Source organism: Barbatula barbatula (genome assembly GCF_947034865.1).
Source record: "Barbatula barbatula genome assembly, chromosome: 25".
Classification (NCBI taxonomy): Eukaryota; Metazoa; Chordata; class Actinopteri; order Cypriniformes; family Nemacheilidae; genus Barbatula; species Barbatula barbatula.
The window spans coordinates 6,968,009-6,989,897 of record NC_136788.1 but is presented as its reverse complement, the minus strand read 5'-3'; the positions used below and the strand labels follow the sequence as shown (position 1 = coordinate 6,989,897).

The 21,889-nt window shown below is 41.2% G+C and overlaps 2 protein-coding genes across 4 annotated transcripts; both read right to left on the bottom strand.

The window, feature by feature from the left end:
- Nucleotides 1-242: 242 nt before the first annotated feature.
- On the bottom strand, nucleotides 243-4,360 carry LOC306890850 (uncharacterized protein). Of its 3 annotated transcripts, none has more exons than XM_079450863.1 (6): nucleotides 3,808-4,360; nucleotides 3,623-3,742; nucleotides 3,432-3,550; nucleotides 3,195-3,363; nucleotides 3,010-3,128; nucleotides 243-2,883 (listed from the first exon to the last, which is right to left on the bottom strand). In XM_079450863.1, the coding sequence occupies exons 1-6, from the start codon at nucleotides 4,031-4,033 to the stop codon at nucleotides 361-363; spliced, it is 3,276 nt and encodes a 1,091-aa protein (XP_079306989.1). In that variant the 5' UTR covers nucleotides 4,034-4,360; the 3' UTR covers nucleotides 243-360. The 3 variants fall into 3 exon arrangements, with proteins under 3 accessions (XP_079306989.1, XP_079306990.1, XP_079306991.1); XM_079450864.1 differs by having other exon boundaries at nucleotides 3,822-4,356; XM_079450865.1 differs by having other exon boundaries at nucleotides 3,623-3,722; nucleotides 3,808-4,336.
- Nucleotides 4,361-14,391: 10,031 nt separating this feature from the next.
- LOC306890708 (ankyrin repeat and BTB/POZ domain-containing protein 2-like) lies at nucleotides 14,392-18,792 on the bottom strand. The gene is made up of 4 exons (XM_079450624.1): nucleotides 18,723-18,792; nucleotides 16,067-16,154; nucleotides 15,182-15,295; nucleotides 14,392-15,092 (listed from the first exon to the last, which is right to left on the bottom strand). Exons 1-4 carry the CDS (start codon nucleotides 18,770-18,772, stop codon nucleotides 14,895-14,897), a joined length of 450 nt encoding a protein of 149 aa, XP_079306750.1. The 5' UTR covers nucleotides 18,773-18,792; the 3' UTR covers nucleotides 14,392-14,894.
- Between the last annotated feature and the right edge of the window lie 3,097 nt (nucleotides 18,793-21,889).

Here is a 21,889-nt window from a genome sequence, read left to right as displayed (position 1 = left end):
ACTAAAAAAACTACTTGTAAGTTTCTTTGGATAAAAGCCTCTGCCAAATGAAGAAATGTAGTGTAGAGTGGGAAAACAGGAAGTGAAGTATGTTAGAAAAGAGGTGTCCTTGTATTTTCTGCTGAACAAAAGATATTTGGAAGATTGTCAGTAATATTCAGGTTTTTGGTTATGCCTAAAGATACATTTAAAGAGACTTCCGGACCAACAATCTGCCACGAGTCATATAACCACTCAGAAACAACTGTAGTAATTCAAGCTTTATTAGGTTTGTTAAAGAACCTGAAAGACAAATAGTTGTTCTATTGATGCCTAGTGTCATGTTTTAAGAACTTATCCCTTCATGCACAGGCATGATCCTCACAGTCCTAAATCTGGATATTTAATAGCGGTTGGTCTATATGGTCCAGGTCTAGGCGATGCAGCAAGGTTTGGTCTAGGTCTAGGCGATGCAGCAAGGGTTGGTCTAGGTCTATGGGGTCTAGGTCTATGGTGTCCAGGCCTTGGCGGTGCAGCAAGGGTTGGTCTAGGTCTATGGGGTCCAGGTCTTGGCGGTGCAGCAAGGTTTGGTCTAGGTCTATGGGGTCCAGGTCTTGGCGGTGCAGCAAGGGTTGGTCTAGGTCTATGGGGTCCAGGTCTATGCGGTGCAGCTAGGGTTGGTCTAGGTCTATGGGGTCCAGGCCTAGGCGGTGCAGCCAGGGTTGGTCTAAGTCTATGGGATCCAGGCCTTGGCGGTGCAGCAAGTGTTGGTCTAGGTCTATGGGGTCCAGGCCTAGGCGGTGCAGCCAGGGTTGGTCTAAGTCTATGGGATCCAGGCCTTGGCGGTGCAGCAAGTGTTGGTCTAGGTCTATGGGGTCCAGGCCTAGAAGGTGCAGCAAGGGTTGGTCTAGGTCTATGGGGTCCAGGCCTAGGCGGTGCAGCAAGTGTTGGTCTAGGTCTATGGGGTCCAGGTCTAGGCGGTGCAGCAAGGGTTGGTCTAGGTCTATGGGGTCCATGTCTATGCGGTGCAGCTAGGGTTGGTCTAGGTCTATGGGGTCCAGGCCTAGGCGGTGCAGCCAGGGTTGGTCTAAGTCTATGGGATCCAGGCCTTGGCGGTGCAGCAAGTGTTGGTCTAGGTCTATGGGGTCCAGGCCTAGGCGGTGCAGCAAGGGTTGGTCTAGGTCTATGGGGTCCAGGCCTAGGAGGTGAAGCAAGAGTTGGTCTAGGTCTATGGGGTCCAGGTCTAGGCGGTGCAGCAAGGGTTGGTCTAGGTCTATAGGGTCCAGGTCTAGGCGGTGCAGCAAGGGTTGGTCTAGGTCTATGGTGTCCAGGCCTTGGCGGTGCAGCAAGGGTTGGTCTAGGTCTATGGGGTCCAGGTCTTGGCGGTGCAGCAAGGGTTGGTCTAGGTCTATGGGGTCCAGGTCTTGGCGGTGCAGCAAGGGTTGGTCTAGGTCTATGGGGTCCATGTCTATGCGGTGCAGCTAGGGTTGGTCTAGGTCTATGGGGTCCAGGCCTAGGCGGTGCAGCAAGGGTTGGTCTAGGTCTTTGGGGTCCAGGCCTAGGCTGTGCAGCAAGGGTTGGTCTAGGTCTATGTGGTCCAGGCCTAGGCTGTGCAGCAAGGGTTGGTCTAGGTCTATGGGGTCCAGGTCTTGGCGGTGCAGCAAGGGTTGGTCTAGGTCTATGGGGTCCAGGTCTATGCGGTGTAGCTAGGGTTGGTCTAGGTCTATGGGGTCCAGGCCTAGGCGGTGCAGCAAGGGTTGGTCTAGGTCTTTGGGGTCCAGGCCTAGGCTGTGCAGCAAGGGTTGGTCTAGGTCTATGTGGTCCAGGCCTAGGCTGTGCAGCAAGGGTTGGTCTAGGTCTATGGGGTCCAGGTCTTGGCGGTGCAGCAAGGGTTGGTCTAGGTCTATGGGGTCCAGGTCTATGCGGTGTAGCTAGGGTTGGTCTAGGTCTATGGGGTCCAGGCCTAGGCGGTGCAGCAAGGGTTGGTCTAGGTCTTTGGGGTCCAGGCCTAGGCGGTGCACCAAGGGTTGGTCTAGGTCTATGGGGTCCAGGTCTAGGTGGTGCAGCAAGGGTTGGTCTAGGTCTAGGCGGTGCAGCAAGGGTTGGTCTAGGTCTATGGGGTCCAGGTCTAGGCGATGCAGCAAGGGTTGGTCTAGGTCTATGGGGTCCAGGTCTAGGCGATGCAGCAAGGGTTGGTCTAGGTCTATGGGGCCCAGGCCTAGGCGGTGCAGCAAGGGTTGGTCTAGGTCTATGGTTTCCAGGTCTTGGCGGTGCAGCAAGTGTTGGTCTAGGTCTATGGGGTCCAGGTCTTGGCGGTGCAGCAAGTGTTGGTCTAGGTCTATGGGGTCCAGGCCTAGGCGGTGCAGCAAGTGTTGGTCTAGGTCTATGGGGTCCAGGCCTAGGCGGTGCAGCAAGTGTTGGTCTAGGTCTATGGGGTCCAGGCCTAGGCGGTGCAGCAAGGGTTGGTCTAGGTCTATGGGGTCCAGGCCTAGGCGGTGCAGCAAGGGTTGGTCTAGGTCTATGGGGTCCAGGCTTAGGCGGTGCAGAAAGTGTTGGTCTAGGTCTTTGGGGTCCAGGCCTAGGCGGTGCAGCAAGTGTTGGTCTAGGTCTATGGTGTCCAGGTCTTGGCGGTGCAGCAAGGGTTGGTCTAGGTCTATGGGGTCCAGGCCTAGGCGGTGCAGCAAGTGTTGGTCTAGGTCTATGGGGTCCAGGCCTAGGCGGTGCAGCAAGGGTTGGTCTAGGTCTATGGGGTCCAGGCCTTGGCGGTGCAGCAAGTGTTGGTCTAGGTCTATGGGGTCCAGGCCTTGGTGGTGCCGCAAGTGTTGGTCCAGGCCGCCTGGGTCCAGGGCAGGAAATAATCACTTCACGGTCAAGGAATAACAAAGGGAGATGCCTTTCCATATCCTTAAAAAGACAAAATCTCCGTAACATAGGCTTTCATAATATGAAACAGTTTAGAAACAATCCTGTTTGAAGTACAAAAAGAACAGTAAAGACAACTGTGTACTTGACAGGACTATTATGTCTTACCTTCTTTACCCAACAGCTTCCAGTAAATGGTGCTGTAACCACCAAAGCACCATGAAAAGTATCTAATGTGAACCCACATTTAGAGTACTCGGACAGCAGAGGCTGCCATGATCCATCAACTGAAAGGGGGAAATCCTCAAGAACCAGTAAAGTTTAAATTCACTCAAATTTAAGACAAAAACTACCTTTAATCATAACAGTATCAGCCCCGAGTCCAAGCGAGACAACCATTCCATTGGACAAGCAAATGACTGTAGGAAGGGAAGCAGAAACCGTAGGAAGGGGCGAACTCGCAGGGCATAACGCCTGCACTGGTGCCCCAATTATAATCAGAGACAGAATATAACTTCCACTCTGTCAGAAGAGAGAAAAGATCAAGACCCATTTGACAACAAACTGCAGCAAAGTAATGTCTAACTGACCTGTTGTCTGACAGGACAGCCACGGAAAGGAACCGAAAATGAAACATCCCGACGAACCCTCCTCACAGAGATACCACAGCTGGCTTGGATTTCAGACACAGGCACTGGAGACCCCTCTCCTATTTAAGAGAAGACATACCATAACAGGCCTTATAAATTGAGAAAGAAACCAAAAGGTTGTATCGGCTTACCTCCATCAACCAGGAAGTGGGGCATTCTTGGACCAGGAACACGCAGGGTCATAGCATCATTACCACAGTGCACAGAAGGACCCAGACGTTTCAGCTTAGCCTCAGCAAGTTGGAATTGTGCTTAATTTAGTAGAAGACAAGTAAACCAGTTGCCCATTTAAATAAACATTTGACAATAAACATACTTTGTTCACCAGACCAGTATCCATTAGACTGTTCTCCTGATCTCCCAGTATCATTGGATTCATTGGATATGCCACAGCCAATAATAAGCTTGCCAAAATTGAGTGTTCTGTTGTCAATGTTGTCATGAGGAAAACCCATTCCTGGAAAGGCAGCATGACCAATTCTTAAAAAGCTTGCGGTCACCACAGTCAAGCCAAACAGTAAAAGATCCCTAAGCCCTAGCATTGCAACGGCAATACTGTATTCTACTCTACTTGTCAGTTTAGTAGTGTTTAGTTCAGTTCAGCATTCAGTTCAGTTCAGTTCAGCGTTCAGTTCAGTTCAGTTCAGTTTAGCGTTTCCGTTCAGTTCAGCGTTCCGTTCAGCGGTCCGTTCAGTTCAGCGTTCGTTCAGTTCAGCGTTCGTTCAGTTCAGCGTTCGTTCAGTTCAGCGTTCGTTCAGTTCAGCGTTCGTTCAGTTCAGCGTTCGTTCAGTTCAGCGTTGAGTTTAAAAACCCTTTGCTACAAAAGTTGACAATCTCATTGAGACAGAGTGTGTTATTTGTCCTCACCTTTTGTACTCAATCACTTGTTTATTTACATGGCTGAACAATCAAATCTGTCACCTGCCTAATCAATCACCACTTAGCTTATTGTTTTCACCTGTGTCTCATAACTTTGTGAATTAACACAAGAGATGCAAATATCTAGAAAATCTGAAGCCTTAATTGATAAAGCATTATTTCTGAGGCCATGGAAAGGCTGCGGTTTACAAAACGTGGTCTAAGAATTCAATTCACTCATGGAGCTAATGTTATTTAACTTCAAAAACGTATGCAGTTGAAATTGCTGTTTGGTACAGCAACTTGATACCTCCTGTCCTTTGAAGATGAATGAGGACCTCGACAGTCACAAATGTGAGCTTTATTGTGTGATTACTTCATGTGCGTCATGCTTTCATCAGAATTTGATTTATTTGCTGCTCTCTGAAGGTCCCTACCATGGGCCCGTTCTTCGTACGTCGCTAACTCCGTTAGCTGGATTTGATTGTTGACGATTTGGCATGATCTTGGATTGTTTGGTTCTTGGACGCTCATCCTGGACTTGCTGTCATAGCAACAGGTCTGTAAACTTGAACCTGCTCGGGAGCAGGCTTGCTTCATGTAACAGGATTAGATTGCAGCTTTATAAGCGGAGGAGATAGGTAAGTCTGTCGCATCCATGTCTTGTCCATTTTTATGACAGCAACCTGTTGCGTAAGGTGCAAGAATAGTTTGCAGAGCTTTTCGAATTTATCGCGTATTGCGGGATAGACAGGATCCTTTAGCGCAGCGCGATGGCGTCATTGTTGAGAGATACCGTTTTTCTCATGAGGGTGTTAGTTACATCATTAATATGTTGGAACCACACATTACATGTTTAACACGAAGGAGCCGGGCTTTACAACAGCACAGACTGTGTGCATTGGCCTGAGATTCTTTGCATCTCCAATAGTGTAAAGAAAAGTGCCACTCACAGAGAACTTTGTGAAAAGTGCTGTCTGTCGTGCCATTCGCAAAGTTTACCTGGCAGGATTTTTTACTATTGCAGGTACATTTATAATTGTTAATGACATGCAATATTGACCATACCAATAAGTATGACTAACAGTATGTGTCCTTCAGGCTTCCCTAACGTGATTGGTGCCATTGACGGCACACACGTCCCAGTCAAGGCCCCACCAGGCCCCAATGAGGGGGATTTTTGTGAACCGTAAAGGGGTTCACAGTGTAAAGTGCAGGTAAGTTACGATTACCATTTATAATATTCCTGATTAGTAATATATTACTTTGCATACTTTTTGATTTCATTCCATTTTTTGTTTCAGTTGACTGACTAAAATCTTTTAGATGGTGTGTGACTCTATTCCATATAACCAATGTGGAAGCAAAATGGCCAGGATCAGTGCATGACTCAATTTTTAGAGTCACATTTATGCACATTATTTGAACGTGGTAAGGGAACATACATGTCAAGCTCACAGTATTATACACAGTATTATGCTGAGCCTAACAGAACTTCATTTTTCCATTTATACTGGGGATTTTGATGGGACCCTGCTTGGAGACAGGGGCTATGCCTGCAGGCAATATTTTCTGACGCCCTTCCCTGAGCCAAATCCTGGACCACAAACCCGTTACAATGCAGCTCTAGCCAGGACATGCATTGAAATGACCTTTGGGCAACTAAAGGGAAGCTTTCAGTGTCTGAAAAGTCTGAGGGTTGCACCTGACAGGGCCTGTGACATAATTGTTGCATGTGCCATATTGCATAACATTGCCACCATCAGAAAGGAGAGGAACCCTGTGGTGGGGTGCAGCCTGATGATGACCTCCAGCCAGTGCACTTGGACCAACCTAGTGGCAGAGCTACACGGGACATAATTGAGCAACACCATTTTTGAATTGAATAAAGGACAAGACAAATATGCTTGGTTTCTCGAGTTTTATTTAAAAGATTCTTTATGAAGAATAGCCAGCAAGTCATATTTTGCCTGCAATAAGAGAGAGTTATGTAAAGTCAGCAATACGATGTGTGAAATAGTGTATTAGCACTTACTCTGAAGAGCCTTTTGAAGCAACTCTATCCCCAGTGCAATTTTTCTCTTTCATGTAAAATTTCTCTTTTTTCACCTCAAATGTTTTTAAGATGCCGCTTATATAGGTTATGGATGTCACCCTGTGTAATTTTGTGGAAAAAAGGGTCAAAACATGCCTCATGCAACAAAAGTAAAACACTGCCCACTTTGTATCAGTTCTTTGTGCAGACTGTTCTGTGAACCTTTCTGTAGAAAAGAATGTGATCAATTACTCGTGGCAACATATTTTATTATTCACTTTCACAAACATTTGAAATGACTGTACCGGCCATTTGGATTATACTTCAGTTAATGCAGCAACAAACCATTTTACAGTAGACTAAGAGAATTGAAAGCTTTTAGCCTAACAGTAATGAAAGTGTTGCTACTACTGGTCCCTGGCTTTGGGTCTAAGGGGGAGCTGCGCCCAGGGATGCCCTCCACAATGAGTTGGTTTGAATTCAACCCAAGGGCCAGCTCTTCTGCTGGGGTATATTGTGGGGGTGCAGGACCACCACCTGTAATTTTTCAGCCTTTTTCTTGGTGGCTGTCATAAATAGACATAATTTAACAGCACTTCTTATACAGTCCTTATTTTAAAAGCCAAAGGCTACCATTTTGTAGAATATTCTTGTACTTCACTTTTACTTGTTCCCATGTTCTAGTGGTGGCTCTGACACAAGTATGAATTTTAGCATTTTTTTTGTTTCATATTTACTGTAGAAAGTGATAGAAACAGCTAACATGGGCACCACTTACGCATATAATTTGTTTTAATTAAATGTTCAAATTGGGCATAACCTTCCATTAAAAGCTCTTGTACTGCTTGAGAGAAAAACTGGGCGTTTTCTTTAGCCAAGCTGAACAGCCAATAACAGTGTTGCTGATCATTGTTTCTACTATCGATACATATCCCCTTTTAAACAAATGCAAGAATGCGCAATGATCTCAGATAACTCATTCAGCGATACTAATCTTAAACAACAGTTGTTTTCAAAGAACCCAATTAGCCGGATCATGATTAGCACGATGATGTCATCTTGGATGTGTCATTTGATCTCAGATGTAATAAGCGACGTACGAAGAACGGGCCCCATGTGTTGACATTTATGACTGAAGTATTTGTTTTCATTTAACTGTCTGCAGATACACATAATAAAAAAATGTCTGTGGATGTATTGCACATAGCAACCAAAGCATGAAATACATTTGTGTGCATGTTATGTACAGATATCGGACTACAAAGAGTGCTAACAGAGAGTCATCGTTTCACCATCAGACAGGTGCCAATAGGTGAGATTTGTAAATTGTGTACTAATTTTAATTACAAAAATACGAACGATTTTCACCCTGAATTATATGAAAACTCAGAGTGAACCTCCTTTTGGAATACCCCCCATCATCTGTTTGTGAAGTTCACTTGAGTTGTTGTTCTACAAACTGACATGTAGAAATAACATAAATGAACAGGTAAGTATAAAGCATTCAACTAATCAAAAAATATGCTAACCGATGGGTGTGAAACTAACATACGATATAAGCATATGTTTAAACATGTAGCTTAGTTGCAGTCTAAGTGCTAAGTGACAATAATGTTTAGACATCATTAGTGTGATTTGTATCCTTGAGGGGCTGAACTCATTCTTGTATTATTTGTGTTTTCTAGTCAGCAGATGGTCAAGACCTCACTGACACCCCGGTGGCTCTCCGGACAGTCGTCACGGATGACACTACTGAATACTGATATTCTGTTGCCCAATGCCTACCTTGATGCACTACCTTGATGTTGCCAGTTGAAGTACTGTACAGTACAAACCAATATTTTATTTGAATGTTTTGTTTTATGCCAAAACGTTTTTAAACGGTGTTAAATGGCTCCACATCCTAATATTTGTCATTGCTGTTGAGGATCTTATTGAATTTTATCATGAATCCTTTAAGTTTTTATCATAATTTTACCTGAATAATGTGAGATGGAGTCCCAAAATACTGAATCTGCCCTCTGTAGCAATGACCACTATCAGAATATGGAGCTATTAAAACTTAATATACGTTAAAACAGATTAAATTTTTTATCGAGTAATTTTCCTTTGTTTTATTTTATGACAGGCACTTTGCTTTGACTGGGCTCCTTTGATTCGTGCCTTTTAAAACGCACATTGTGTTAAATAAAAAAAGTTGTAATTTGTCACTGTGGTGTCACTTTCATGTTTTCTAACATTATTAGCTGATTATAATTGTGTAGTGGGCAGACATCAGTATTTCAGTTTAGAATGAATTTTGAGTGCATGTCCCACATTTTGAGGTGAAAATTTTTGAAATTTTGAGTGTATTTCCAACATTATATTAGTTGAAAAATTTTGAATATTTTGAGTGAATTACTCCCTAATTATAAGTTGAGGAATATCAATGTTTTTAAGTTAACATTGAGATAATTTAAGGCAGCTGAAAATGTTATTTTAATTAAACTTAAAACTTTTAAAAACATCATTAAAAATTTTTTTGAGATCTGTGAACTTGTCAGGGTTTACAGTGTAGTTACTCAGCAGTGCAAAAGACACGTGAAGGAAAGAACTAGCATTTTGCTTCCACAGCCAGCTAATACAAACACTCATGTTCAACCACATACACAGCACTCCCGAATACAACAAAAATCTCAATCGGTCTTCAATGTGTCTAATCCTCAATCTAACAGAGGTGATGACATAATATCGATAGGAGATGGATAGAGGAGATGGATAACCCAACCACTTTACGGACAGTGGTGTCTAAGTTACCATATAAATTAAAAGAAAGTTGGCGTGCTGAAGCTTATGACATAAAATAACGAAGAGGCAAACCAGCAAATTTTGCATATTTGGTTAGTTACATAGACCGCCAAGCTAGAATAGCGATGGATCCCCTCTTTGGTAATATTTCAGACAGTCGCCCAATTTCAAGTGGAAAGAATGACCTAAAAGAAAAGCATCATGGAAGAGGTTTGTGAAAGCAGTTTCGCAACAAATGTTTTCACTGAAAGCAAAGCGCCTCAAGAAACACATGTTAAGCCATAAAATTCAAGTAAAACTTGTGAGCGCCTTTGAGAAGCCGTGTTTATACTGCCAGCAATCATATACGCTTGCCTCATGCAGCAAAATCAAACACCTCCATGTGAGCAGGTGTTTGAAGCCAGCAGATCTTGGATGTATTACAGCAGCACAGTTACATAATTTTTCAGATGCTTCTGAGTCTGCGTATGGCACTGTGTCTTATTTGCTGCTAGAGAATAGCCAAGACGAGAAGCATTGTGCATTCCTCATGGGGAAGGCAAGAGTGGCTCCACTCAAACTGGTTACCATTCCCAGACTCGAGTTGACCGCAGCAATCGTCGCTGTTAAAATGGACAAGATGTTACATCAAGAGCTTCAAGTTCCATTTCAACAATAAATTTTTTGGACAGACAGTACTGCTGTGCTTAGATATATTGACAGTGAAACTGCTTGTTTCAAAACCTTCGTTGCGCACAGAATCTCATTGATCCGAGAAGCAACCAAGCCATCACAATGGAAGTACATCAGAACAATGGAAAATCCTGCAGATCAAGCCAGTACCCAGACACTAAGCCAACATTGAATAAACATTGTTTTTCCATCTGAATCATCATTATGGTTGATGTTGAAATTTCAATGCAAAATAAATGTTGAATCACCATTACCATATTGATGAAAACCTGACGTTATTAATGTTGATGCCAACAGTATTGGAACAACATTGATCTATAGGTATCTGTATGATTGATTAAGCATTGATATTTGGTTTACCGGGCGATCGCTGAATGTGTTGAAAAGTCATTGATTTATAGTTGACCGGGAAACAACGCTGTTGTTGAAGAGTCACCAACATATAGTTGACCGGGAAATATGATTGAAAATGGGAGATCAACAACAACGTACTGCACCGGACACAGCTCATTTCTGGACCTTGGCACAAGCGTACAGGTAAGCTTGCTTAATGGTCAATATGAATGAATTGTACCAAATCAAAAACATGATGGTTAATGAAGTAACCGACGCAGTGCTGCAGTCACTGAAATAGATTTTTGTTTTACCAATGTGTCAAAATATGCCAAAAGTACTTGATCTCTTCTAGGTTATAAAGTTAGCAAAACCTCATTAGTGCAGTCTATTTTTGTGACAGCTAGCTCAAAATACATGTCCGTACCCATTACTAGTGTCGTGAAATCTATATTAACACAGCACCGCTATTTCTTCTGACCGCCGGTGCTCTAGCGGAACCAACGCTTGCTAGCGCGCGCTACCCACAGCAGTGACCGCGGTGGGCCAGAATTACACAAAAGACATGGTTTACCTTTACTTTATTTAATGCAGGACTGTCTCGAGTTGTAACGTTAACTGGAAATGCCGATTAGACCATCTCGTAATAGCCTACAAATCCAAAATATGAATAATCCTCGAGCAGGGCTGCAATGTTTTACACAACTCCATGTGTTTGTTTTCAGAAATGATAACAGTCGTTTTATACTAGTGCTTATCACGATTTTTTATGATCTTCTGCACCTTTTCTGAGCGCGGGGAAGCGCACGCACAGCGCCTGACAACCAGGCCTGGCGTCAAGGGGGAGCATAATGCTGCGTTCCAGGCAACCTGGCTGTAACCCGTGTTTTTCCAACCTTATACCCGTGAAAGTGCACTGGAACGGCAGTCAAACCCGTGACTTCCCACCCGTGAACATGTACTATCCATGTACTCCCAGTTATGAGTTGTAAAAACACGAGTTACAGGTTGCCTGGAACGCAGCATTAGCCCCACATACTTCATTTAGAAACAATTAAAATGCCTCGTTAAATTTGAAAGACATTGCCTTATTATTAGCCTGTTTTTGCGGTGAGATTTATGCATATTCCTCCATGCACCCAGTGTGTGTAGCGTGTGTGTGTATTTGACTTTATGTGTAGGCTACTGTGTTCGTGCCATGTTCTGCTCCCAATCCTTGACGACAGCTTGATTGAACAAATCATTGACTAAATCATAGCATACTTTTACTTGTATTCTAGATGCCTTGACTCAGCGTCTTACAACGGCAAACACCTATGACTTCGCTCAAGCAGTACAGAAGTGGCTGCGCTACGCCCCAGACCGAGCTGGAGGAGCTGGAAGACAGACGCAGCAGGAGTTATAGCACGTTAAAAAAAAAGAAATAAGAAATAATAAAATAAAAATGATTGTTTAATTTTTAAAGAATGCGTGGGGTGTCATTTGTGCTAATCTAGGTTACAGCCTAAAGGTATAGTTTCTCTTTTCTAAATCCTGGCTGTCGATAAAGCAGGATTATAGCCTAATAATAATGTTTTTAATATTATATTAAAATTACAGACCTTTAGATTAAACCTGTGGTATATTAAAACACCATTGAAGTTTTGTTGATATGCTGGGATTTCAACATTGTTTCAATATCCATTGTAATCGAAATACCATTGAAATTCTGTTGATCTCTAGGTATGATTTAAACGTTGTTTCAATGATAAAAGAGGGTGCAACATGATGAAGAATCAACATCAGAGTTCAACGTTGATTCAATGAATTTATCGTTGACAGCGGGATGTTGATTTAACATAGTTTCCATTACTATTTGCTATCTGGGTAGGGGCCTGAAGGCTAAAAGTTTGACACAAGGAGAAACCTGGATCAATGGGCCGGAGTTCTTGCTGAACAATGAATGTGATTGGTCGGAACAGCCTGTGCGAAGGAAGGAAAACCTTCAAAATGACCCGAAGTCAAGAATCGAGCTACAGTCAACATGATCAAAGTTGAAGAAAACATGGAACCAATCGACAAACTGATCAGCTATTACTCAGACTGGCATAAACTAAAAATATAAGTGGCCTTGATTTTAAAGTTGAAGGAAAATCTGTGGAAACTGAAAGAGGAAAGAAAGGAAATATCAAGAAAGATCAAGGAAACTGAAAAAGACCCTGAAAAAGCAAGATCAAAAGCAAGACTATGTCTTGGCACAACTGAGATGCAGGTACTGGATTCCACAAGCCAATTCTGCAATTCAAAAGATAATCAACAAATGTACAGTGTGCCGCAGGATTAATGGAAAGGTCGGTGAGCAAAAGATGACAAACCTGCCTGAAGATAGGCTCTTGCCAGATAAGCCTCCCTTCACAAATACAGGTGTTGGTTTCTTCGGGCCGTTTGATGTCAAGCGGGGCCAGAGTACAGTCAAAAGGTACGTCGTGATGTTCACTTGTCTCACTCTCAGAGCGGTGCAGACTAAGTTGCAGACAGCCTAGACTCCTGCATTAATACAATTTGTTGCTTTATGTGCAGGAGAGGTCAAGTTACCATCATGCGTTCTGACAACGGCACAAATTTGTGGCTGTTGAAAGAGAGTTGAGAGAAGCCATTCAACAGCTAAATAATGACAAGATTGAAAAAGCCTTGCAACCAAAGGGAATAAAGTGGATATCCAATAGCCCAGCTGCTTCGCACCAAGGCGGAGTTTGGGAAAGACAAATTCGGACTGTGCGAAGAATCTTTACCTCCCTTTTGAAAGAGCAAGCAGTGAATGATGATTGTCTTCTGACAATAATGTGTGAGGTCGAAAGCATCATCAATGGTAGGCCGCTTGCAATCATTTCAGATGATGTGGATGACGTAGAACCTCTAACACCCAATCATTTATTGCTGTTGAAATCTTAACCCAACATGCATCCAGGGATTTTCAGCAAAGATGATATGTGCACAAGAAAGAGATGGAAGCAAGTTTATTTTGGACTAGATGGACGCGTGAATACCTTCCACTTCTTCAGGAGTGCCAGAAATGGCTAAATCCAATAATAAACTTCATGACAGGAGATGTTGTGTTACTACTGGTTCGTGGGAAAGGTAATTGAAACGTTGCCGGACTTCAATGGAACAGTACGAAGAGTGAAGATAGAGACCAAGACCAACACTCTGGAAAGGCCTGTAAACAAACTGTGCTTGTTGGAAGAGGCGATGTCAGAAGAGTGAAGTAGAAGAAACAAGTTGATAGTTCATGGACATTTAGAAATTGTTTGGCTCTTAGTGTTTAAGTTTATAATTGCTTAGTCTTCTTGCCTAACCAATTACGGGCCGGGTAATGTAAGAGCCATATAGGGATTAGTTCACTTAGAATAATAATTTTGTAAAAATAATAAGAAAATATTTTATGAAAATTCGTAAGAATTTTTTTTGGGTTTAAAATGCATATTTAGTAATGTTTAGATCTGATTATATTTAATTATTTTGAGCTTCCAGTTAGATCGCACTATGTCATGATGCAAGCGATTGGATGTATTTAGTTTTCAGTTGGAAGTTAGAGACGTTGGAAGCAACACAGTTTTTTGACCGTGCGTACCATGTCTATGTAACAGTTTTTATTTTATGTTTTTGAAGTGAACATTTAAAAAGAAGATTGTGGTTTGCTCGTGTTTCAAATACTGGTTGCAATTTGACTGACTTCAAAGGTGGTACAGAAGAATTAGAAGCAAATAGGTGTCACTACATTCACAATTAGAAAGAATCTCCTATCAAAGGATTGTCAAAAATACAATTATCCCTTAAGGATGAAGTGATGAGAGGGAAGCGCTAAACTCTCCCACCAGCGACTGACGGTAGAATATCTACATACATTCCACAATAAGATGTAGAACCTTATCAGGATTTAAAGGCACCCCATGTCATCAGGTATGTGCTTTCTGACTATAGTTTTCTATATATGGAACAGAATAATTTTGTACAAATAATACGAAAATATTTTGAGCTGAATATTGGTCCACGTCCCTACAGTCCCTACCCAAATCGATGCCCTTGCATATATAATATCATATTCAGTGTAGTGTCACTAGACCCCGTCCTCTTGTAGTTAGTTGTGGTAATATAGCCTTTTGAATGTTCATGGATCTGCACTTTGAATTTCCACATGAAACAGTAGACCATCTGGGTACTTGGATACTTATTCCAACATATGATGCATGGTGCACGTCTCTAAAGCAGCGTTCTTCACTGAATGCACTTTGGTTGCTATGATACAAAATATCTGTGAGAGATGTTACTTGTATCTGTTTCTGCTTTTCTTTTTAATTTATAGAATTAGTAATTTATGGACTCCTGCTTGAGACAGTAGGACAGTTTGCAGTTGCATGAAAGAAAACCATTTACTGCCTTTATAATGACAATACTAATTATATTCAGAGAGAAATACACTCTAGCTTCCCATTTCATTCAAATTGCATCTATTTAAGCGTGGGAAACTTTGTAGACAGTTTAGACACAATCTTTACATATTTTAGGTTCTGATAGCTTAAGCCACACAAACACTGCAGCATTTAATAAAATCATTTGCACTTTCTTTCATTTTGCACAAGAACCCAAAGCTTGTGTTCTTAAATCTCCACTTCAGTCAGTCCATCTTATATCTTGTTTCCTTTTTTTATTGTCCATTTCCTTTCGTTTCTCTCTGTCTCTCACACCTGGGACGTCACAAGCAGTGATCGAAGTCTGCGAGCTAACGTCGCCTCCAGCTCCTCCAGAAGCGAGTCTTTCCCGATCCGTGTCTCAGACCCCAGGATTAAAGCCCGGAACGCTTCCCTCTCCAAAACACCTGCCATATTCTGTAGGAAATAACCCTCACAGTACGTACTGAGCTCCAGCGCACCATGAGCCTGCAATACAAACACCTAAATTATATTTTACTTTAAACAATGATATCTTCTTTTAACCCAAATTATGGTAGTTACAGAATTTGTTTTACCTTAGCGGTGTTGTAGATGTTAACAGCATTGTCAAGGTCGATATTTTGAGCACACAGAATTTCACAGTGTCTCTGTAGCGCCCCCAGCTGGAAGCAGCCCGCCGCTGACAGCAACTACAACAGAGAATACAACGAGTATGTCAAGTTTTAATAGTGTGGAACAAAAGCAGTGCAAACATTTGCCTTGTGTCTTTCCCAGAAGAAAGAAAATCACATGGGTGGGATAATTAAATGACCAAAATAAAATTTTTGGGTGAATTGTCTCTTTAAATCTTGTGTCATTACGGATTACTTTAAACTACAAAAGTATTTGTTATGCCAAATACAACCGTAATGTATCCAAGAAAAGATTTTGGCAAAAGTAAGTTAATTTTCATTAATATATGCAAGGTTCCACTACATGAGCGATACAAATGATTTAACTCTTAAGTTTCTTTGCCTTGAGAGTCCTCAGTGCTCAAGAAGATTATGAAATGATTTATGAAATTTGGGTTGGACTGAATATTGTTCGTCTTAACTCCAAGACGCCCATCTTGAGACTCCCGCAGGACAGGTATAACATCATCATCTAGATATACACACAGTGTGAGAGTCATTAACCCAGATTCTTGAAGGAACACCCTGCTGTGAGTGAGACTATATCTGACGTATACCTGGTAGATGTTGTACTTGATGTTGGTGATCTCCATGTCTTACTCTACAATAGGCTTGCTTAACTTTATCTCGCTGACTACATGGCTACTTATCAAAAGGTAAATGATTGGACAAAATATTGATTTGAAATATCTTACAAGTTCAAATACAGTACGTTGCCCTCATTGTTTTGGTATTTTTTTATATGTTTTCGTTCATTTTTTAGTCCACCTGGTGAGAGAGTAATTATACCCGATGGTAAGGCGTTGAGGACTGTCCAACAGTTTCTTTGTAAATCGTTTTCTCCGACTGTTTTTTGCGATACTGAGGACGGGTTCTCCTGTAAAATACATAGGTAGAGATAATGCACAGGCTATTTTCAAATTGCATTATGGGACCGTGATCGTGCCTTCGACAACTTTTGATGGTCATGGTCGTACAAGCACAGCCATAACACAACATTTTACCCAAGTTTTCCACAACCAAAGCTCTGACACCAGACACACTCTCTCACCCACACAAGCACTTTCTGCATATTATACTCTCTCTCTAACACACACATATGCATCTGCATCTCTAACATCTCATAACATCCTTGTAGTAGTTGAAGGTTTAGTGTTTTTAATTTTTCATTTGGATTCCTTTTCAGTGGCTCAGTCCTGGTTAAGGTCTGGAATTTCATGGCATCTCAAAGTTGACTGTTGATGATGTTGCCAGTTTTCTTTCCATCTTGCAGTTAACTTGGTTTCTTGGAATGTATTTGTAATTTGCCCACTTGTCCACATTAATGTTTAATTTTAAGCCAATTTGCAATGAAATTGTTTGCTCAAGTAAGACCTCTTACGGTATGTTTTTTTTTTTCTAGTCATTATTACTTATGTAGTAGTTATTTGCAATAACAAATTGTTTGTATTCATTAAATAATCTGTTTTATTACAAATTTTGTTTTTTAAGTACACAGTTAACTAAAAAATCTTTACTTCTTATTTACACTTATGTATACTGTAGAAAAAGGGTTTTGTTTTACTGTAGGTAAAGCATACATTAAGAGTGTTTTTTTTTTCAATTTTTGCAGGGGGAAGTAATAGCTTGCAAGTAATTTTTCTGTATTTTTTAAAGATATAATTGCCATTTTCCCTATTTATACTCCTGGTTTACCAATAAAATAGGGAAATTGTCCTCTTTTTTATTGTAGGTATACCATTAAAACACAGAAAATGTATACTTTTCCACTATAGTTATACCATTGAAATTGTTTTTAACAATAGTTATACCATTAAAAATAGTTTTTTTACTGTGGGCACACTGTCAATTAATGTCATGATTCCGCCACATCATGTCAGGTTTCCCTTGGTTTAGTTTAGTGGCAGGATCATGACAGAATGTTTAAGCCAATTTTTGTTGATTTGGCTTGCCATACGCTCTCTCCGGTCTGTTCCCGCTCTCTCCTCGTTATTGATTCATGCCCTACACCTGAACACCCCTCTTGATTTGGTCCCTTATTTAATGCCCTTGTGTCTTCTGTCGGTTTATTGTGGTTGTTGGGTGAGTTCCTGGTCTGGTAGTTAATTTTAGTCTTGTTTAAGTGTAGTTAGTCTTAGTCCTGTCTAGTGATGGCCAAATGAAGCGTTTCGAAGCATTATTGCTTTCTGATACAATTGTGTCGAAAATGGTTCATTACTAGAAGCTTCATTCAGAAAGAAATTGCAGCACCATCTCCTGGTGAAGTAAATGTAATGCAACAAAGCTAACAACCATAAAATGCAAGTAGGCGTATGTGTTAACGCCCTGTTTATTACGTGTTTACCGAGACGATCAAAGCTGAACAGTGTTAGGGCTGTGAAAGGTGTAGGTGGATTTTTACAGATACTGATGAATTTCATGTGTTCACCTTGATAATAAAACATTAAGCATCATGTGTGTGTGTGTAATTATTTCTTAAGACAAGTACAGAAGATCAGACCAGCTTTACAAAAGTTGGAAAACATCACAACACTGAAATAAACTCAATCCACTCTCCTCAACAATAACACTGACTACTACAACCCACGGTGTTGCCATTTTGGCTTCACTTTTATAAGAAATACAGTCGCCAGGTTTCAAACCTGTCAACACTGGATTGGGCTGTCAAAGCAGTCAGGTGGTTCACTACAGACGTGAACCAGTGTGTTTGCTTCAGAAGTCATTTTCATGTGATTAGTGAAGATACAAGCTCCGAAGCAGTGGTTCATTGTAAGGGCCGTTCGATGTTGATCAAGCTTCGGAGCGTCGGTGTCACTAGTCCTGTCTTGTAATGTTATTATTTTCCTGTGGTTTCTTATGTTACCCCCTTGTCAGTTTTGTATTTATTATTAAAGTCTTGTGTTAATGTAGTGCTCCTGTAAGGGACCATGTTTGTTAATGAACAGTCAGACATGATGCTTCTCATTCAGGTTTTTTTACTGCGAATGATTTATGGCAATAATTGAACAATTATTACACAAAACAATGCGTGAACTCTCTTATTTATATAATTGTATACACAATAAATGCATGGGCTCTCCTAATGTACTTCCCCTGTAAATATGCACCCCAAGTTCACAGTGAATAAATGAGTATACCCTTAAAGTAGTGCACATCCCACACTAAAACATCCACACTCTTTATATTCACGAGCCCACATCTCATGCAAAACACAAACAAAACATATCATACAGTTTATAGAACAAACTCATCCGTATACATTTAATCGCCCTACAGACACACATGAGCGATTTGCGTGCGAACCACGTGCTCCCCAGCCGATACATCTACAACTTTACATTCTCAGCCCTTATCAAACTTCACGCAATAATGCAACACAATACCTAGCAAAAGTACATTTAGGAACACTAATATTCACATGTGTGCAAATGTAGGTTTCCTATACCTGTAGAGGAGCATCTTTGTTAATGAACAGTCAGACGCTGTGCTTCTCATTCAGGTTTTTAACTGCGAATGAAGCTTCTCACGAGAACTCCCCATCTATGAGCAAACGCACGCACACACGACCAATCAGAAGCTCCCATCCCAAACATATTAACAGTTAATTTTTTACCTCATACTAATTTACTAACTTATTAATTATTGCAAATCATAACATTTCAACTTCCTTACAAACATGGATATTTAATACTTTTTTTAACGGATTACTTCATTTAACCATATGTAAACACTTACTGTAAATACAATTCAGCATATTATATTTACCCCATACCCGCTGAATGCACCTGGGTCCTCTGTCCTTGTCTCACCCACGGCATTCGTGACAAATTAAAGGAAACGTTCCTTTTCTAATTGTACAATGTCTGTGTAATGAGCTGCCAGTACTGTTTCTGTTTTTTTACGGATTTTGTTTTTACAGTGTGGGTCTTCTTGCTTCTCTACCACGAAAATCCAGGTATGCCAATGCTTGGTTTGACGCCACAAAAAATATTATATATATATATATATATATATATATATATATATATATATATATATACACTCACCTAAAGGATTATTAGGAACCCCATCCTAATACTGTGTTTGACCCCCTTTTAGAATTTGAAAGAAATGTGATTTAAGCAATTTTGAGCATGGCAGGGTTGTTGGTGCCAGACGGACCGGTCTGAGTATTTCACAATCTGCTCAGTTACTGGGATTTTCAAACACAACCATTTCTAGGGTTTACAAAGAATGGTGTGAAAAGGGAAAATCATCCAGTATGCAGCAGTCCTGTGGGCGAAAATGCCTTGTTGATGAGGAGAATGGGCCGACTGATTCAAGCTGATAGAAGAGCAACTGACTGAAATATCCACTCGTCACAACCGAGGTATGCAGCAAATATTTGTGAAGCCACAACACGCACAACCTTGAGGCGGATGGGCTACAACAACAGAAGACCCCACCGGGTACCACTCATCTCCACTACAAATTGGAAAAAGAGGCTACAATTTGCACAAGCTCACCAAAATTGGACAGATGAAGACTGGAAAAATGTTGCCAGTTTGATGAGTCTCGATTTCTGTTGAGACATTCAGATGGTAGAGTCAGAATTTGGTGTAAACAGAATGAAAACATCATGACTTGTTACCACTGTGCAGGCTGGTGGTGGTGGTGTATTGGTGTAGGGGAAGTTTTCTTGGCACGCTTTGGCCTTACTGCCAATTGGGCATTGTTTAAATGCCACGGCCTACCTGAGCATTGTTTCTGACCATGTCCATCCCTTTATGACCTCCATGTACCCATCCTCTGATGGCTACTTCCAGCAGGATAATGCACAATTTCACAAAGCTCGAATCATTTCAAATTGGTTTCTTGAACATGACAACGAATTCACTGTGCTAAAATGGCCCCCACAGTCACCGGATCTCAACCCAATAGATATCCCAATATCTTTGGGATGTGTTGGAACGGGAGCTTCGCACCCTGGATGTGCATCCCACAAATCTCCATCAACTGCAAGATGCTATCCTATCAATATGGGCCAACATTTCTAAATAATGCTTTCAGCAACTTGTTGAATGAATGCCACATAGAATTAAGGCAGTTCTGAAGGCGAAAGGGGGTCAAACACAGCATTAGTATGGTGTTCCTAATAATCCATTAGGTGAGTGTATATATATTATATTTTTGGATGCACACTAATTTATGAATCAATTCTAATTTATGAATGAATTACTCATTCTAGATAATTGATTTTGTAAAACACTAATGAAATGTGTATTTTAGAGTCTTAGACCTTTCCAAAGAAATAATGTTTGTAATAAGAATTCACATGCAAAATATTGAAGTTGGCCTCCTGGATATCCATTTTTTGATGCAGTCTTGTCATATATGAATAAATTACTCTTCCTACATAAATTATTATATAAAACAGTGATGAGTCTAGAGTCTAGAGTCTAATACCTTAGATGTGAAACTGAGTTTTCGGTTTCAGGACAGATGATTTGAGTTAGTTCTATCAACTCTGGGTAGGCTTACCTTGAGTTCAGCAACTGCACCATCAGCCATGATCAATGAAGCATCGATATGACGATTTACCATGGCAATGGCACCTAAAAAAAGCAACATGAATCACGAGACCGAGGCACACGTTCCGCTCTGCATACAGTGGATTTACTAATGTGCTGAAAATGACGTTTAAACTAATAGATACATGTACCAATAAACAAAGAAAATCAGTAAATTACTGAAACAGAAATTAAATTATGTTCTCACTGCACAGGAGTTCCCTAGTGATAAGTGTGAGATGCCATCATGGTGTATGGCACTTGTAATGGTGTCAGACTTTCGTGTCAAAGTCAGATTGATCAGCGGTTTGAATCCTACTCGATCAGATTTGGAAAGAAATGACTGCCCATTTTAATTGTTTTTTTACCTTGATCCCTGCATTTATTCAGTTCTTTAGTCATGCACTTTATACACGAAAAGAAGAAATGTCTTACTGTCAATAGAAAAGTACAATTTATGAGAACATGTAAAGGAAAGAATATCTGATGTAATACACAGCCACAATGGCTGATGTTATTGATGTAAGGATGGATGAGCTATATTTTTATATATCGCATTCACTCTAAAGAGTTTTAAAATAAAATGCACAGGGAAAAGGCAAAATTCCACTCGGGTACTAAATTGTTCTCCCAAAATCAAAGTACATCACTATGAACTAAAGCAGACCCTTGACACACAGGATCCTCTAGAAAAGCACATATGACATTTTAAAGACAGATTCACAGAAACAAAACTGTAGTCATTCAAGCTTTATTAGGTTTGGTCAAGAACCTGAAAGACATCATGAAACTATGCACCAATTTAACGTCGCTTTACCCAGGTCTATGTGGTCCTGGCAACCTGCAGGCTGCGGAAGACCACCCACAGGCTGCAGAAAGCCACCCACAGGCAGCAGAAGGCCACCCACAGGCAGCAGAAGGAAAGGTGGGGGCAGCTGTTGGCCTATGGGGTCCTGGCCTATGGGGTCCTGGCCCTTGAGGGTCAGAAGGTACGGTGGGGGCGGGTCCTGGCCTATGGGGTCCTGGCCCTTGAAGGTCAGAAGGTACTGTGGAGGTGGGTCCT

Bases quoted from the DNA above. Each gene is read 5' to 3' on its own strand.
- LOC306890850 (XM_079450863.1), bottom strand. From the start codon at position 4,033: ATGCTAGGGCTTAGGGATCTTTTACTGTTTGGCTTGACTGTGGTGACC. The intron at 3,364-3,431 runs GTCAGTTAGACA...CTCTTCTGACAG, and splicing joins GCTGTCCTGTCAGACAACAG to AGTGGAAGTTATATTCTGTC. The intron at 3,129-3,194 runs GTAGTTTTTGTC...TCCCCCTTTCAG, and splicing joins TGATACTGTTATGATTAAAG to TTGATGGATCATGGCAGCCT.
- LOC306890708 (XM_079450624.1), bottom strand. From the start codon at position 18,772: ATGAGAAGCACAGCGTCTGACTGTTCATTAACAAAGATGCTCCTCTAC. The intron at 16,155-18,722 runs GTATAGGAAACC...TGTATTTTACAG, and splicing joins ACAAAGATGCTCCTCTACAG to GAGAACCCGTCCTCAGTATC. The intron at 15,296-16,066 runs GTATAATTACTC...TCTCTGTTGTAG, and splicing joins CCTCAACGCCTTACCATCGG to TTGCTGTCAGCGGCGGGCTG.